The sequence below is a fragment of the Acanthochromis polyacanthus genome, chromosome 21, assembly GCF_021347895.1.
Source record: "Acanthochromis polyacanthus isolate Apoly-LR-REF ecotype Palm Island chromosome 21, KAUST_Apoly_ChrSc, whole genome shotgun sequence".
Classification (NCBI taxonomy): Eukaryota; Metazoa; Chordata; class Actinopteri; family Pomacentridae; genus Acanthochromis; species Acanthochromis polyacanthus.
In genome coordinates, this window is record NC_067133.1 from 6288410 (window position 1) to 6300965 (window position 12556).

General features: G+C 40.0%; 1 protein-coding gene across 4 annotated transcripts in view; it reads right to left on the bottom strand.

Annotated features, from left to right (window-relative positions):
• Positions 1 to 12556, bottom strand: part of LOC110959866 (junction plakoglobin-like) — a 123126-nt gene that overhangs the window by 21012 nt on the left and 89558 nt on the right. For all 4 annotated transcript variants that reach the window (XM_051941390.1, XM_051941392.1, XM_051941391.1 and 1 more), the window contains 5 exons: positions 7683 to 7884; positions 7260 to 7404; positions 7067 to 7170; positions 5038 to 5157; positions 2668 to 2886 (listed from right to left, as the gene is read on the bottom strand). In XM_051941390.1, coding sequence (XP_051797350.1) covers positions 2668 to 2886; positions 5038 to 5157; positions 7067 to 7170; positions 7260 to 7404; positions 7683 to 7884 — 790 coding nt within the window. The remainder of the gene's footprint in view (positions 1 to 2667; positions 2887 to 5037; positions 5158 to 7066; positions 7171 to 7259; positions 7405 to 7682; positions 7885 to 12556) is intronic.

The following is a 12556-nucleotide window of genomic DNA, read 5'->3' on the forward strand; positions in this document are numbered from 1 at the left end:
GAGGCTCGGCGGCTGTGTGTCAGATTAGGTGGTAAACAGAGGACGATGTGCACAATCGGTCTTCACTCACACACAGCACGGTTGGTTTTCAACTCCAGACGTTCTCAGATGACACAGCCATCGCGGGACACGCATCAGAGGGGAATGAACAATAAGTACAAGGAGTGGTGTGAGTTGAGCCATCTCTACCTAAACACCAGCAAGACAAAAGGAGCTGGTGATAAGATCTCTGCAGGAAATCACCCACAAAATACAGCAGTGAACATCCAGAGACTGGACATCAAGATGGTGGAAGACTACAAGTACTTTTATGTTCACCTCAGTAACAAACGGGATGGGCACACAATGCAAATGACCTGCCAAAAGGGGCCAAAGTCATCTCTATCTGCTGTTTTTTTTTTGGAGTATGTGGAATATGTAAGAATAGCAACCATTTATCGTCATATTTATTGTACGTTGCTCATGTTTTCCTGCTTTTGTGTACATTAACCAGCTACTGAATGTGTTACCAGCTCTCAGGGACAATAGGTGTTCTCTCACCTGTTCTTTTTAAGTGTCACTTTGCCCCAGTGTGTCTTTTACTCTCTCTCTCTCTCTCTCTCTCTCTTTATCTATCTGTCTCTCTCTCTCCAGTGACACGGTGAGCCAGTGGTTGCTGTCACAGCTGAAGTGTTTGGGGGCTGAAGCATTATGGGATATGTGTGTTTTTGTGTGTGTTTGCTGTCTGCTCTTCTTTCTATTAATATATATGTGTGTGTATGATGTCGTTTAAAACAACATCAGTACAGCAGCACTAAAAGTCAAGCACTGTTTTCTGATTCATAATCTCTCTTCAGACACTATATCAACACCATCAGTGTCAACATACTTTTCCTGTCCTGTCCTGTCCCCTCATCTCCTCTCTTCTCATTTCCATTTCTCAGTGAGTGTGAGTGACGGCAGTGGATGTGTAAGTTGTGCTGAGTTTTGGATTGCTTTCTGTCCTTGTTGCCACCTCTATGTGTCTGGCAAAGAGGGATAGTACGCGTCCACTGGATCCGTCATTTCAATGCTTCCCATTTATTGTCTATGTAAGAAGCCATGCAATGCATTCTGTTAACATCGCAATGGGTTTTGAGAGATACTGTGTTGCCCGCTCATTTGCACTAAGCTGAAGTCTCGGCTACTTTATAGAAATCAGGGGCATCTGCCATTTGACACCTTCAATAACTTCTAAAAAAAACTTTTAAACTAACTGTTGCTAATTTAAAATAAAGACAGATTCAGCAACTTCCTTCTTGCCTTCAGTGTTTTCGGAAACACATTTCAGTTAACTGTTTTTGCAATGGAAGCAAAGGTTTCCAAATGAGCGCCCATGCTGGTCAAGTTTGAAATGTCGGAGCAGAGAACCTACAACTGAAGCTTTCGTCCAATCAGGTGCAGCCAATGTTTACGTAGATGCAAAAGGGTAAAGTCTGTGTTGGATTACTGTTGAAGAGCGCCTGTCCCTATGCAGAGCTTCATAGGGTCTCTGGACATTACTGGTGGGAGAAACACTCATAAAAGGTCTTTAATCACAGAAGTCACCACCAAATAAAGGCTTGATACAGTGTTGCTAAAGACACATTCAAATGTGACAAGATATATTGAGATTTATAGGGCGAGGTTTTGTATTCTGTAAGCAATGGACTCCACTATAGTGCAGGTTACACTGTTCTATTTAGAGTAACTGCAAATGCAATGCCCGTGACTGAGGCTCATAAAGGTCAATTCCTGGTTGTCTGCTTTGTGCTCTATTTGTAAAGATGTGTACAAGGGGTGTTCAGTTTATGACGTCCTCGACCTACAGCATTTCGTCGTAACATCAGAACTGATTACATGGAACTAGTTGACGAGTGGAGTAAACGTTGTGATGTAATGCTATAAGACGGCTTTGTTTACATTCTCTGGTTGTATGCCACCTTGGATCGCGCTACATTCGCTAACTTTTTGCCCTTCATTATGGCTCCTAAGCACAAGTCAGACTCTTCTGATGGCAGTGCTTTGAAGAAAAGGAAAGCCATCTCCATGGATGTGAAATTAGATGTAACAAGAACATGACTTTTCTGAAGAACTGATAGATATCGTGATGCACGTAACGGCTTTGTTTACATTTTTGCTGAAGTTCTGACTTACGGCGAAAATCGACTTATGTTGATCTGTAGGAAAAGAATTCCGACGTAAGACGAGGATCCCCATACTAAAACAGACTATAGAGCTATCATCAGGGACAGCTTATCATTGGTAGGGACTCCTACTTCACACTAGATCTGACTTTGGACAGAACAAGTGAGAAGCCCCACCAACAGAACCATCACACAGATGGATTTGTTGGACACATGGAGAGTCAGATATCTGCAAGAGAGACAATATACATGGATGAGGGTCATCAATAGCGAGGTGAAAGTTCAGAAAGACAGAATTTCCATCTTTTATACTCTGCTTTCTTCTTCTCTCCTCTCCTTCTTTTCTTTTCTGTCTTTTCCATCAGACCAACTGAGGTTGATTCGACTCCATTACTTCATACCTCCTGACCGTTTCATGCACAACATGGGTCAAGAGTGACTCAAATCCAATGGAAAATGGGTATCTCCTGACCCACTACTACGCATCAAAGGATTAACAGTGCACATCATTGAGGCCCCTCACCTTCACAACTGGCCAGTAGTGTGGCTGCCCAAGCAGCTTGACGACAGCAGGGATACCATAGTGCAGCCGCACGGCATTCTGGGCCAGCTCTGCGTCCTGGTGGCGGGAGGTGAGGTGGCGCAGGGCACAGACCGCCGGCTCAGCAACGTCTTCTTTCTCCCCAGCACGAAGCACAGCGTGAATCAAAGCCTCCACCCCACCATACTGAGTCACTAGAGTCTAAGGGAAAACAGAGGACACAGAAGTCATCTTTTGAAATGCAGGTGTGCTTTTACCAACATAAAATTATTTCCAGCATAAAATCCTTCTTGAAAATCTTGTGTGGACTAACATCAACAACAAAAAATACATAGAAATGTTCTGTACATATAACCTATGTATGTGCAAAGAAAAATTCAAACCAAAACAAAGGGAAGCTCTGTGATGCAAGTACGCATTTTAAAACACTCTATTATAGATCAATGAAAAACAGATTGATCAATGACTGGAATAACTGAACATACAGAGGTGGATTATGATTATATGCAGACGTGTGGAGTCTAAAATAGTTAATCCGGAGATACAAGTAATATTTTCATACATTTGATTAGATATTGATGGTTTTCACAATACAAAATACAAACACACTTGAATACCTGAAGCTAAGGCCCTACAAGAATATCAAATATACTAATTTCCCTCATGTAAATCTAAAGACTATGACCTTACAATAATATATGCACTCTAAATAAATTTGAATTATTTAAGTTGAATGTGTGTTGTTTTCCTAATTTTTCCATCACACACCAATGTCTAAACACTATTTCAAAGTTTTCTGTTCTTCCAGGATCATATTAAATCATCAGAATCTTTAAGTCAGGCTTTTTGCATTTGTTTGTACTTGTGTGGTTTTTCTTTTCTTTGGTCTTTTTTGTCTTTGAACATTTTGCATCTCTTTGTGGTCGGTTTCCCCATCTCCCATCTCTTTGGGCTTCTTCTGCTTTGTTTTTTTTTTTTTAAGGACATTTTGCATCTCTTGAGATTGTTTCGCATCGTTAAGATAATTTGTAGTTTTTTTTGTAGTTTTGTCATTGCAGCATGCTTTAGTTGGTTTGGCGTGACTTTTGCTGATCTGACATTCGCTGTCTTCCAATAAAATACGATGCATTTTTGATTTGGTCTGATGGTCTACTTCACAGTTGTTGTTTTTGTACCCTTTGCTATTTGACAGATTCCAAAGAACGCGGAGGGGATTCTTATTATGAAGAGTTTTGTTATTTTCTCAGTTAAGAAAACGGCGACAGAGACATTTTTTGAGCCTGGTGACACAAACTTCGCAAATCACTGTGGAGTCCACAGAGATTAAAAAAGATAAAGTGAAGCACAGATGGCAGGAGAAATGAAACAGGAGAGGATCTGTGACAGTAAAGAAGCAGCACACAAATAACAAAGAAACACATTCAATATTTTAATTATTTAGAGAAGCGGAGACAACATTTAATGGAGTAACTATAGTGTTTTGCAGTAGAATACTTATTCTTATTGTAAAAATACTGAAGAAGTCTTCAACTGGACTGGTCTGAGATATTAGACTACCTAAAAAAACCTTTTAACACACTATATCATGGTACTGAATATAAGATGCCCTTGTGGAAATCTTAAATTACTTCATAATTACTTCCCATTCAGACCCCAGCTGGCCCAAGCTTAAAGTCAAATGCGACTAAAAGTTGGTAAAAAATGAATGTATCTAATAACAACAAAACAACATTTAAAGAGAACAAACTTTTACCAAAAGGCTCAGCTGCAAAGACCTGTTCAGTTGCTTTCAATCTTTGCACTTCAACTGTATTCAGCTACATTTTATGCTCTGATGTACTCCACTGATTTCTGCAGCCTCTGTGTCCTCACGTTAAAGGAACCCTTTGGAGATTCACGTTCTTTTTTTCCATACAAACTGTAGCTGCTGTTGCAAAATATACACCGTCAAACTGGGACGTACTACTTCATCATCATCTTCATTCAGATCTGTAGCTCCAATATTCATTCAAAACCATCCCACAGAGAGTCTTTTCCTTGAATTCATTAAATTCCTTCAGCATCAGGCGGCAACAGGGTCTATATGAGTGTATCTAAATAGAAAGAGCTGCACGTATTTGAGCTGCTAAATGAAACTGAAGAACTGCAGAATTGTAATGATAACACTGTCAAATTAAAACTGACACCATGCAGTTTATTTAGGAGTAATGGAAATGTATGTCATTCTTCTCTGGTATAGAATCCTACTGACATTCTATGATTTAGAATGCACGTTCACCTATCATGTATAACTGAACCATTAAGAATTCTACACACAGCTGGCAGTGCCGTGTAACGTCTCTTTGTGTTTACCTTGTTACGAGAGTTATTACAGGTGAGGTTGGACAGAATGCCGGTGGCGCAGGTTAACATGTTGACATCATCTGAGCCCAGCTGGGTGACCAGAATCTGTAGCAGACCATCCAGACCCTCCTGCAGAGAGAGACCGGTGGGGACAGAGAGTCAGAATGAATCAGAGCGGTGCTAAGTTAGCAGATAAAAGCTGCATTTTTCCTTAAATTCAAAATCCACTCAGCACTTGTTCACGTCATTTTTATTTTTACTTCCCTTGGCTGCTTTAAGCTTCAATACTCACCTAAAATAGAAGCGGACCCACAGGATTTGTGACAGTACAAGTAGTTTGGAAGCCGGTGTGATGCTGAAACCTGATGTGTCATTGAACACACACTGGCAATGCACTGTCAGTGATGTAGTGAGACAACTCGCATCCAATAATAAGTCTTTTGAAGTGAAAAATATTTTCATATTCATTGATTCTAAATTTATTTTAGGTAGAGGCAGGAGGCGCATTCGTCATGAAAATTATTCGAACCAGGTAATTCAACTTTTTGATCATAAAACATATCAGGCACAGCTTCATATTAAAAGCAGAGTATTGTTACGTATATCAGAACATTCCTGGAGGAACTTACCTCCTGGATAATATTAAATATATGATTTTTTAGTTAGTTTTAAATAAAAGCTCCTGTGAGTGCCTCACCAAATGAGTTTCCTTCTTTGAGATGTTCTACTTTCAGTGCAGACACATTCATTTGCTGCTTGTTCGTGGGTCTGTCTGTTTTCTCTTTTGTCTTCAGTGAGCGAAACTTTGCTCTTTTTGGGTTGAGGTCAGGGAACTGATTAGCCATTTAACGGTGATGTAATTCTGTTCATCAGCCATCTGAATTATGAAACACCACACTGTCAGTTTGGCAGCATTTGAGCAGAAATAGTGTATAGCTCTATACACTTCAGAATTCATTGTGCTACTTCTATCAGCTGTCACATCATCAATTAACACGAGTGACCCAGTTACACAGGCAACCACAATACCACCTCCACCTTGTTTAACAGATGATGTGCTTTGCTTTGCATCATGAGACCTTGTCCTCCTTTTTCAGACTCTTCTACATCATTCAGGTGTAAGTAAATCTGTTCAAAGAATCATATTTCACATAAAAATGTTTTCCAAGTGTGATCTTATGGGAGTGCAATGCATATTCAACACCCACGCCATAAAACTGCTTTGAAAAAGTCTACACTTCAGTCAGATCTTTACTGTTTCATTTCAAATCCACTCTGCTGGTCTATAGAAGCCCAGAGATGTTTGCATGGCCCACCTCAGCTTAAATCCCACTCCACCTCTTTGCTCATGTTTGAATTAGTCTGGAGTTAGATGGAGTCAGGCACTGCCTCAATTTAGTCAAAGAGGCTAAGAGTCAGTTCCTTCATTTCAACACAGGAAGTGCGATCTTAAACAGTTTGTTTTTACATCTAATATACTTTTATTTTGCTAGATGAAGCTGCCATGAGGTCGCGTAAGTGCCATGCCTTTCCCGTTAAGCATTTGATTTGAATGGAACAGTGATACAAAATACCGCAAAGAAAAGAAACCCCCAAGTGAGGAGTATCATCCTTCCCTGTATGGACGCAGGAGACTTGGTTAAAGAAATCCCCTTCGTGTAATTCTTGATGAGTGGACGCATCGTCTTCCTGACCGTGGACACCAAATCCTGCGCAATCTGCAGTGCTCACGTTTGGGCCAGGTGGAAGATAGCTACACCCTAGTTCGGTACTGTGCAGACTCTGGTTGTAAATGACACTATCAATGCAGGTTGGCTGTTCCCATTTCCTTGATAGAGTGGCTTCACTTTTATAGAATGATTTCATGTACAGTCAAAGCAATGGAGAGTGTTCAGTGTGTGAGTGCAGGGCAAAGGCACATTTAGTTTACCAATCAGCACCTAGTACAACAGTGACTGTACCTGCGACGTAATATAGCACCTTTTGGAACAGTTTTCAGCTACTTTCCACCAAAATTATTCAATGAATGACTACATACCTGTTTGGTTGCAGCATCTGAAAGGTTACGAAGTGTCCACAGACAGTTCTGGATCAGACGCTGGCTGGAACCTGTAAGGTGTTGGCCCAAAGCCTGCATACCCCCTGACCACGGATACAAACACATAGTTAGATAATATACAAACAAATAGTACGACATTTTTGCATTCATGTAATGTGTTGATATGACATACCAGCTTCTACTATTGCTGGCTTGTTGCTGGGACAGACAGAAAGCACTTTGAGAACACGACTGGTGGTCCAAAGCAGCTTCTCATAGTTGTAGTTCCTCATGATGAACACCAGACCCTCTGGGCCCCCATTGGCCAGAATGATCAACTGGAAGGAAACAGGAAGTAGAAGATTTTAATTGTGTAACAAAAGACCGGACACAATAAGGATTTCCCTGTTGTGTTGGGTTCTTTTGCAAATAAAGACTGCTGCTTTGAGTAATCACGGAACCTCTTCATTATCTGGCTACAACAACATTGCCGTTCTTCTAACTCTCTGCCCTGTATGTTCTCTTGCAGTACTCAGACACCATCTATGCATGGTGGTAACACGTAATTTTCTGGATAACACCACACTCCCTTCGAAGGTAAGGATGCTCTCTTTACCTTGCTCTCCTGGTTTCCATAGGACAGGAGCTGCAGACAGTCCGTGGTGATGGCCAGGAACTTGGGGTTGCTCTTTTTCAATAAGGGAACCATCCTTTGAAGGCCGTCAGCAAGACGCACAGCCATCTTGGCTCCCTCTTGATGCAGCAGCAGGTTGTGGAGAGTGGTGATGGCATAAAATAAAACTGACTCCACCGGTGAACTGTATGATGTGAGAGATAGAGCAGGAGGCAGAAAATGATATAGTTTTGGTAAAATGAATTCATTTCAAGGAGCATTAATCAATCAGTGACCTTTTACCAACCAACAATATCTTATTATACACAAGTCTGGACATTGACATTTACAGTTTTGGACATAAGGTGTAGAAGCTTTTGTTGTTGATGTCACTTGCATGATCTTTTATCAGTGAGCAACTGAAAAGGCAAGACTGTGTGTGGATATTATCTGTTCAAAAAGCTTCATCACCTGGAAGCAATCACCAAAGCATTAATATCGACCAGCAACCTTTTGAACCTTTCAACGTAAATGTCAACTCCTTCACAAGTTCAGCTATTTTGTAATTGATACAGCTAAAAGTGGCATTGCAATCTTTCAACCCTTTGAACTCTTGGGTTACTCTTCTTGGTTTTCAGTCCCTTTCTTTGCACCCTTTTAACATTGTCAGTACAGAAGCCAGATGTGATTTTGTTTCAAAGGATTAATGTACAAACTACTTTTGAGCCATACGAGCAGAATGACTCCAGGAATAGCAACTGAAAGTTTTTTTTATGTCTCTTTGTTGATTGGTCATTCTACCATTTTTGTGGTGCTTTAAGACCACACTGTAGTGCCAGCAAATGTATCCAGATGATCTTCGCTTCATCTCTAATATTACAATAAGGTAAATACATCTTTTGTAAAACTGTTGGATTTATTGCCACAGAATTCAGAACAGAACTTCACGTTCTCCTCTCTCTCAACACGATATTAGGCAGGTGGTCATAATGGTATGCCTGATGAGTGTATGTACATTATTTGTTGTCAATATGATATTTTACTTTATTCTTTTCTCAGCATAACCATTTTAATGTTTTAAATTACATTTTTTTTAGACTATTTTAAATTTTACATGACTGCTACTACTATTGTATAGTTGTTGCTATTGTTCTGTGTCCAGCTGCTCTATGGGCCTTGAATTGCCTCTAGGAAACAAGATTTTTTTTTGATTGAACTGAACTGAATAAAGTTCAACATTCGTTTTATCAGACCAGAGGATATTTGTCCTTGTGGTGTCAGATAACTGCCTTTAACTGCCACTGACAATCTCTAAGAGTCCTGTCACCTGGTTGATGGAGTCCTGCTGAGATGGTTGTGTCTCTAACAGGTTTTTCTATCACTGCTCACCACTCTGTAGTTAGTTATATGGATTTAACGGCTTGACTTTTCTGCTGTCATACAGTGTGAATTGTGGAAACTTATATTCACAGGTGAGTAACTTTCTAAACAGTGCCAACCGATTAAATTTGCCACCGTTGAAATATTTCACAACACATTAAACCCATAAAGAAAAAAAGCAGATATCTAACCCTATTATAGCAGTCAACTCATTTGAATTAAACTACTGATTAAACATGAACCTGGCTAGTAGGAGGATGCTGCAGAATAATGGAATTGGAGTTTTCTGAAATTAATGCCTATTTCCTGTCTAACCAGCTTACTGCTTTGTACCACACACATTCACGCCCACGCATCCAGGCTCATACAGACGTACATGCATGCGCGTAAGCACAAACACACAAAACAGTTTAGATCTCATTATACAGAAGGTTGCATTGGGTGACAGAAACAGAGAACAAACACAAACCTTCTCCCAAAAAAGAAGGAAAGCAAATGTGGGCGGGCTTGTATGAACAGGCAAAAATGATGAGGGACAGAAAAAGAAACTAGAAAAACAGTAAGAGAGTGCAGTACTCCACCAAGGCCGTTCATTCCCCCTTATGGAATTGTGAGAAATACAGCATATTTTTGCAGAAATGCAGCATTTTTTTATTAGTTATTGATGATCAAAAATCACGGCAACATAGAATGGATGAATAGATGTACGCACACAAACAATGACCTTGCACTGAGCACAGGTGTGTGTTTTGCATGTGTACATTATGTACAGATACCGAATTGCGTGACCTAAATATGTAGCGGGCCATTGGAATTGATGGGACACAGAAACACCCCCAAAATTTAATCAATTGTTCCTTGAATCATTTACAAAGGACCAGTCCTGATAGGTCTGCAGCGGTTGATTTGTAGTAGGATCGCAATCATGTGATGTAGTGTTCACTTGTTGTCATAGTTACAGTGATGCTATGCCACTATCTTGCAATGATACAGAAATCTTTAACAAATCCCTGGATCCATAAGTCACATCACTGCCAAAATCTAATCTGTTGGTGCTTGTGTCATTTCTAACCGTCCCTGAAAAATTCATCCAAATCTGTTAGTCTGTTTTTGAGTAATGTTGTGCACAGAAAGACAGACAGACGGACATACTAAACTATGACTTTTTTTGGACAAACTGGACAACATACTAAACTGTGATGTTAATTGACATGTTGAATGACAGACTAAATTATGATGTTTTGGTCACATTTTGGAAGACATGCTACACTATGACGTTTTTGTGACATACTAAACCATCACGTTTTTGACATATTTTGGAGGATATTATAAACTACGACGTTTCTGACACAATTTTGACGACATTCTAAATTGGGACAGTTTTGTTATATTTTGGACGACATGCTAAACTATGATGTTTTTGAGATATTTTGGACGACATATTAAATTATGACATTTTTGTCATATTTTGAAGGACATACTAAACTATGATGTTTTTGACATATATTTGACGACACACCAAAATATGACGTTTTTTTCAAATTTTGGATGACATACTAAACTATGACGTATTTGACATATTACTGACAACATAACCTATGATGTTTTTTGACCATTTTCGGACGACGCACTAAACTATGACGTTTTTTGTCCATTTTCGGACGACATACTAAACTATGATGGTTTTTGACCATTTTCCAGACGACATACTAAATGATGATGTTTATTGACCATTTTCGGACGACTTACTAAACTATGAGGTTTTTTGTCCATTTTCGAACGACATACTAAACTATGATGTTTTTTGACCATTTTCGGACGACATACTAAACTATGATGGTTTTTGACCATTTTCGGATGACATACTACACGATGACCTTTTTTTGCCCATTTTCGGACGACATACTAAACTATGACGTTTTTTGTAAAATTTTCTTAAGACATACTAAACTATGATGGTTTTTATCCATTTTCAGACGACATACTAAACTATGACGTTTTTTGTCCATTTTCGGACGACATACGATGACGTTTTTTGTCCATTTTCAGACGACATTCTAAACTATGAGGTTTTTATCCGTTTTCGGACCCAAAATAACCTTTGTTGACCATTTTCGGATGACATATTAAACTATGACGTTTTTTGTCCATTTTCTGATGACATACTAAACTATGACGTTTTTTGTCCATTTTCGGACCAAAAATGATGGTTTTTGTCCATTTTCGGACGACATACTAAACTATGATGGTTTTTGTTCATTTTCAGACCCAAAATGACGTTTTTTTGTCCATTTTCAGACGACATACTAAACTATGAAGTTTTTATCCGTTTTCGGACCCAAAATAACCTTTGTTGACCATTTTCGGATGACATATTAAACTATGACGTTTTTTGTCCATTTTCTGATGACATACTAAACTATGACGTTTTTTGTCCATTTTCGGACCAAAAATGATGGTTTTTGTCCATTTTCGGACGACATACTAAACTATGATGGTTTTTGACCATTTTCGGACGACATACTAAACTATGAGGTTTTTTGTCCATTTTCGGACGACTTACTAAACTATGATGTTTTTTGACCATTTTCGGATGACATACTAAACTATGATGGTTTTTGACCATTTTCGGATGACATACTACACGATGATAGGCTGGCTACCACCAGCCTGAATCTCAAGTGAGATACAGGCTGGGTACCTGCTATTCATTTTCTTGTAGGGGTGGAGCAGTTTAAAATTTTCCACAGCCGTTGATTGGGCGCTGCATATGTCAGTCAGTCTGGGGCAGTTGAAGCTCACAGCCAATCGTGTCACTGCTAGCCGCTGACGTAAATGCAGAGCGACGGCAGCACCACGAAAAAGAATCATTGCTGTGTTTGCTCATGTGTTTGCTTCTTTCGCCATGTCGCCGGACGATTCTTGCCGTTTATGTAAAGTAAACATGAGGGAAAGTGGACCCCGTGTTTATGCACACTCCACAGATATGTTTGTGTCAAAAACAACGCCGACCATATCAGATAGGTTAGCGATGATGGACCTGATAGTCACCCCGGAGCCGGAGCAGTCAAACAGATGCTGCCAGCGCTGCACCTCCACACTCGGTCGGCTTGAAAAAGACTTTCCTTTATTCAGGCAATGGGAAGAGAACGTCCGGTTAAGCAGCGTATCGAAAAGACAACGTGAACCCACCCCGTCCAAGACACCGAGGACTTTGAAAAAGACCTGCCCAAACCCACCGAGTCCACTAGCTTGTTCCTTCGGAAACACGACAACAAAGGTAACGCTTCTTCTCAAACAACCCATCATGCATTGCGCGTAGTCGCTTAGTGTGCGTCATCGTCTAACTGTCCCTCCCCGTCCTGTGATTGGATCCCTGACTCAGGGACAAATTCAACCCCAGGTCGCCAGACTGCCTAGTAAACGAAATGACAATGAGTGCACAGGCAGTCTGGGTATTCCCAGACTAACACGATGACCTTTTTTTGCCCATTTTC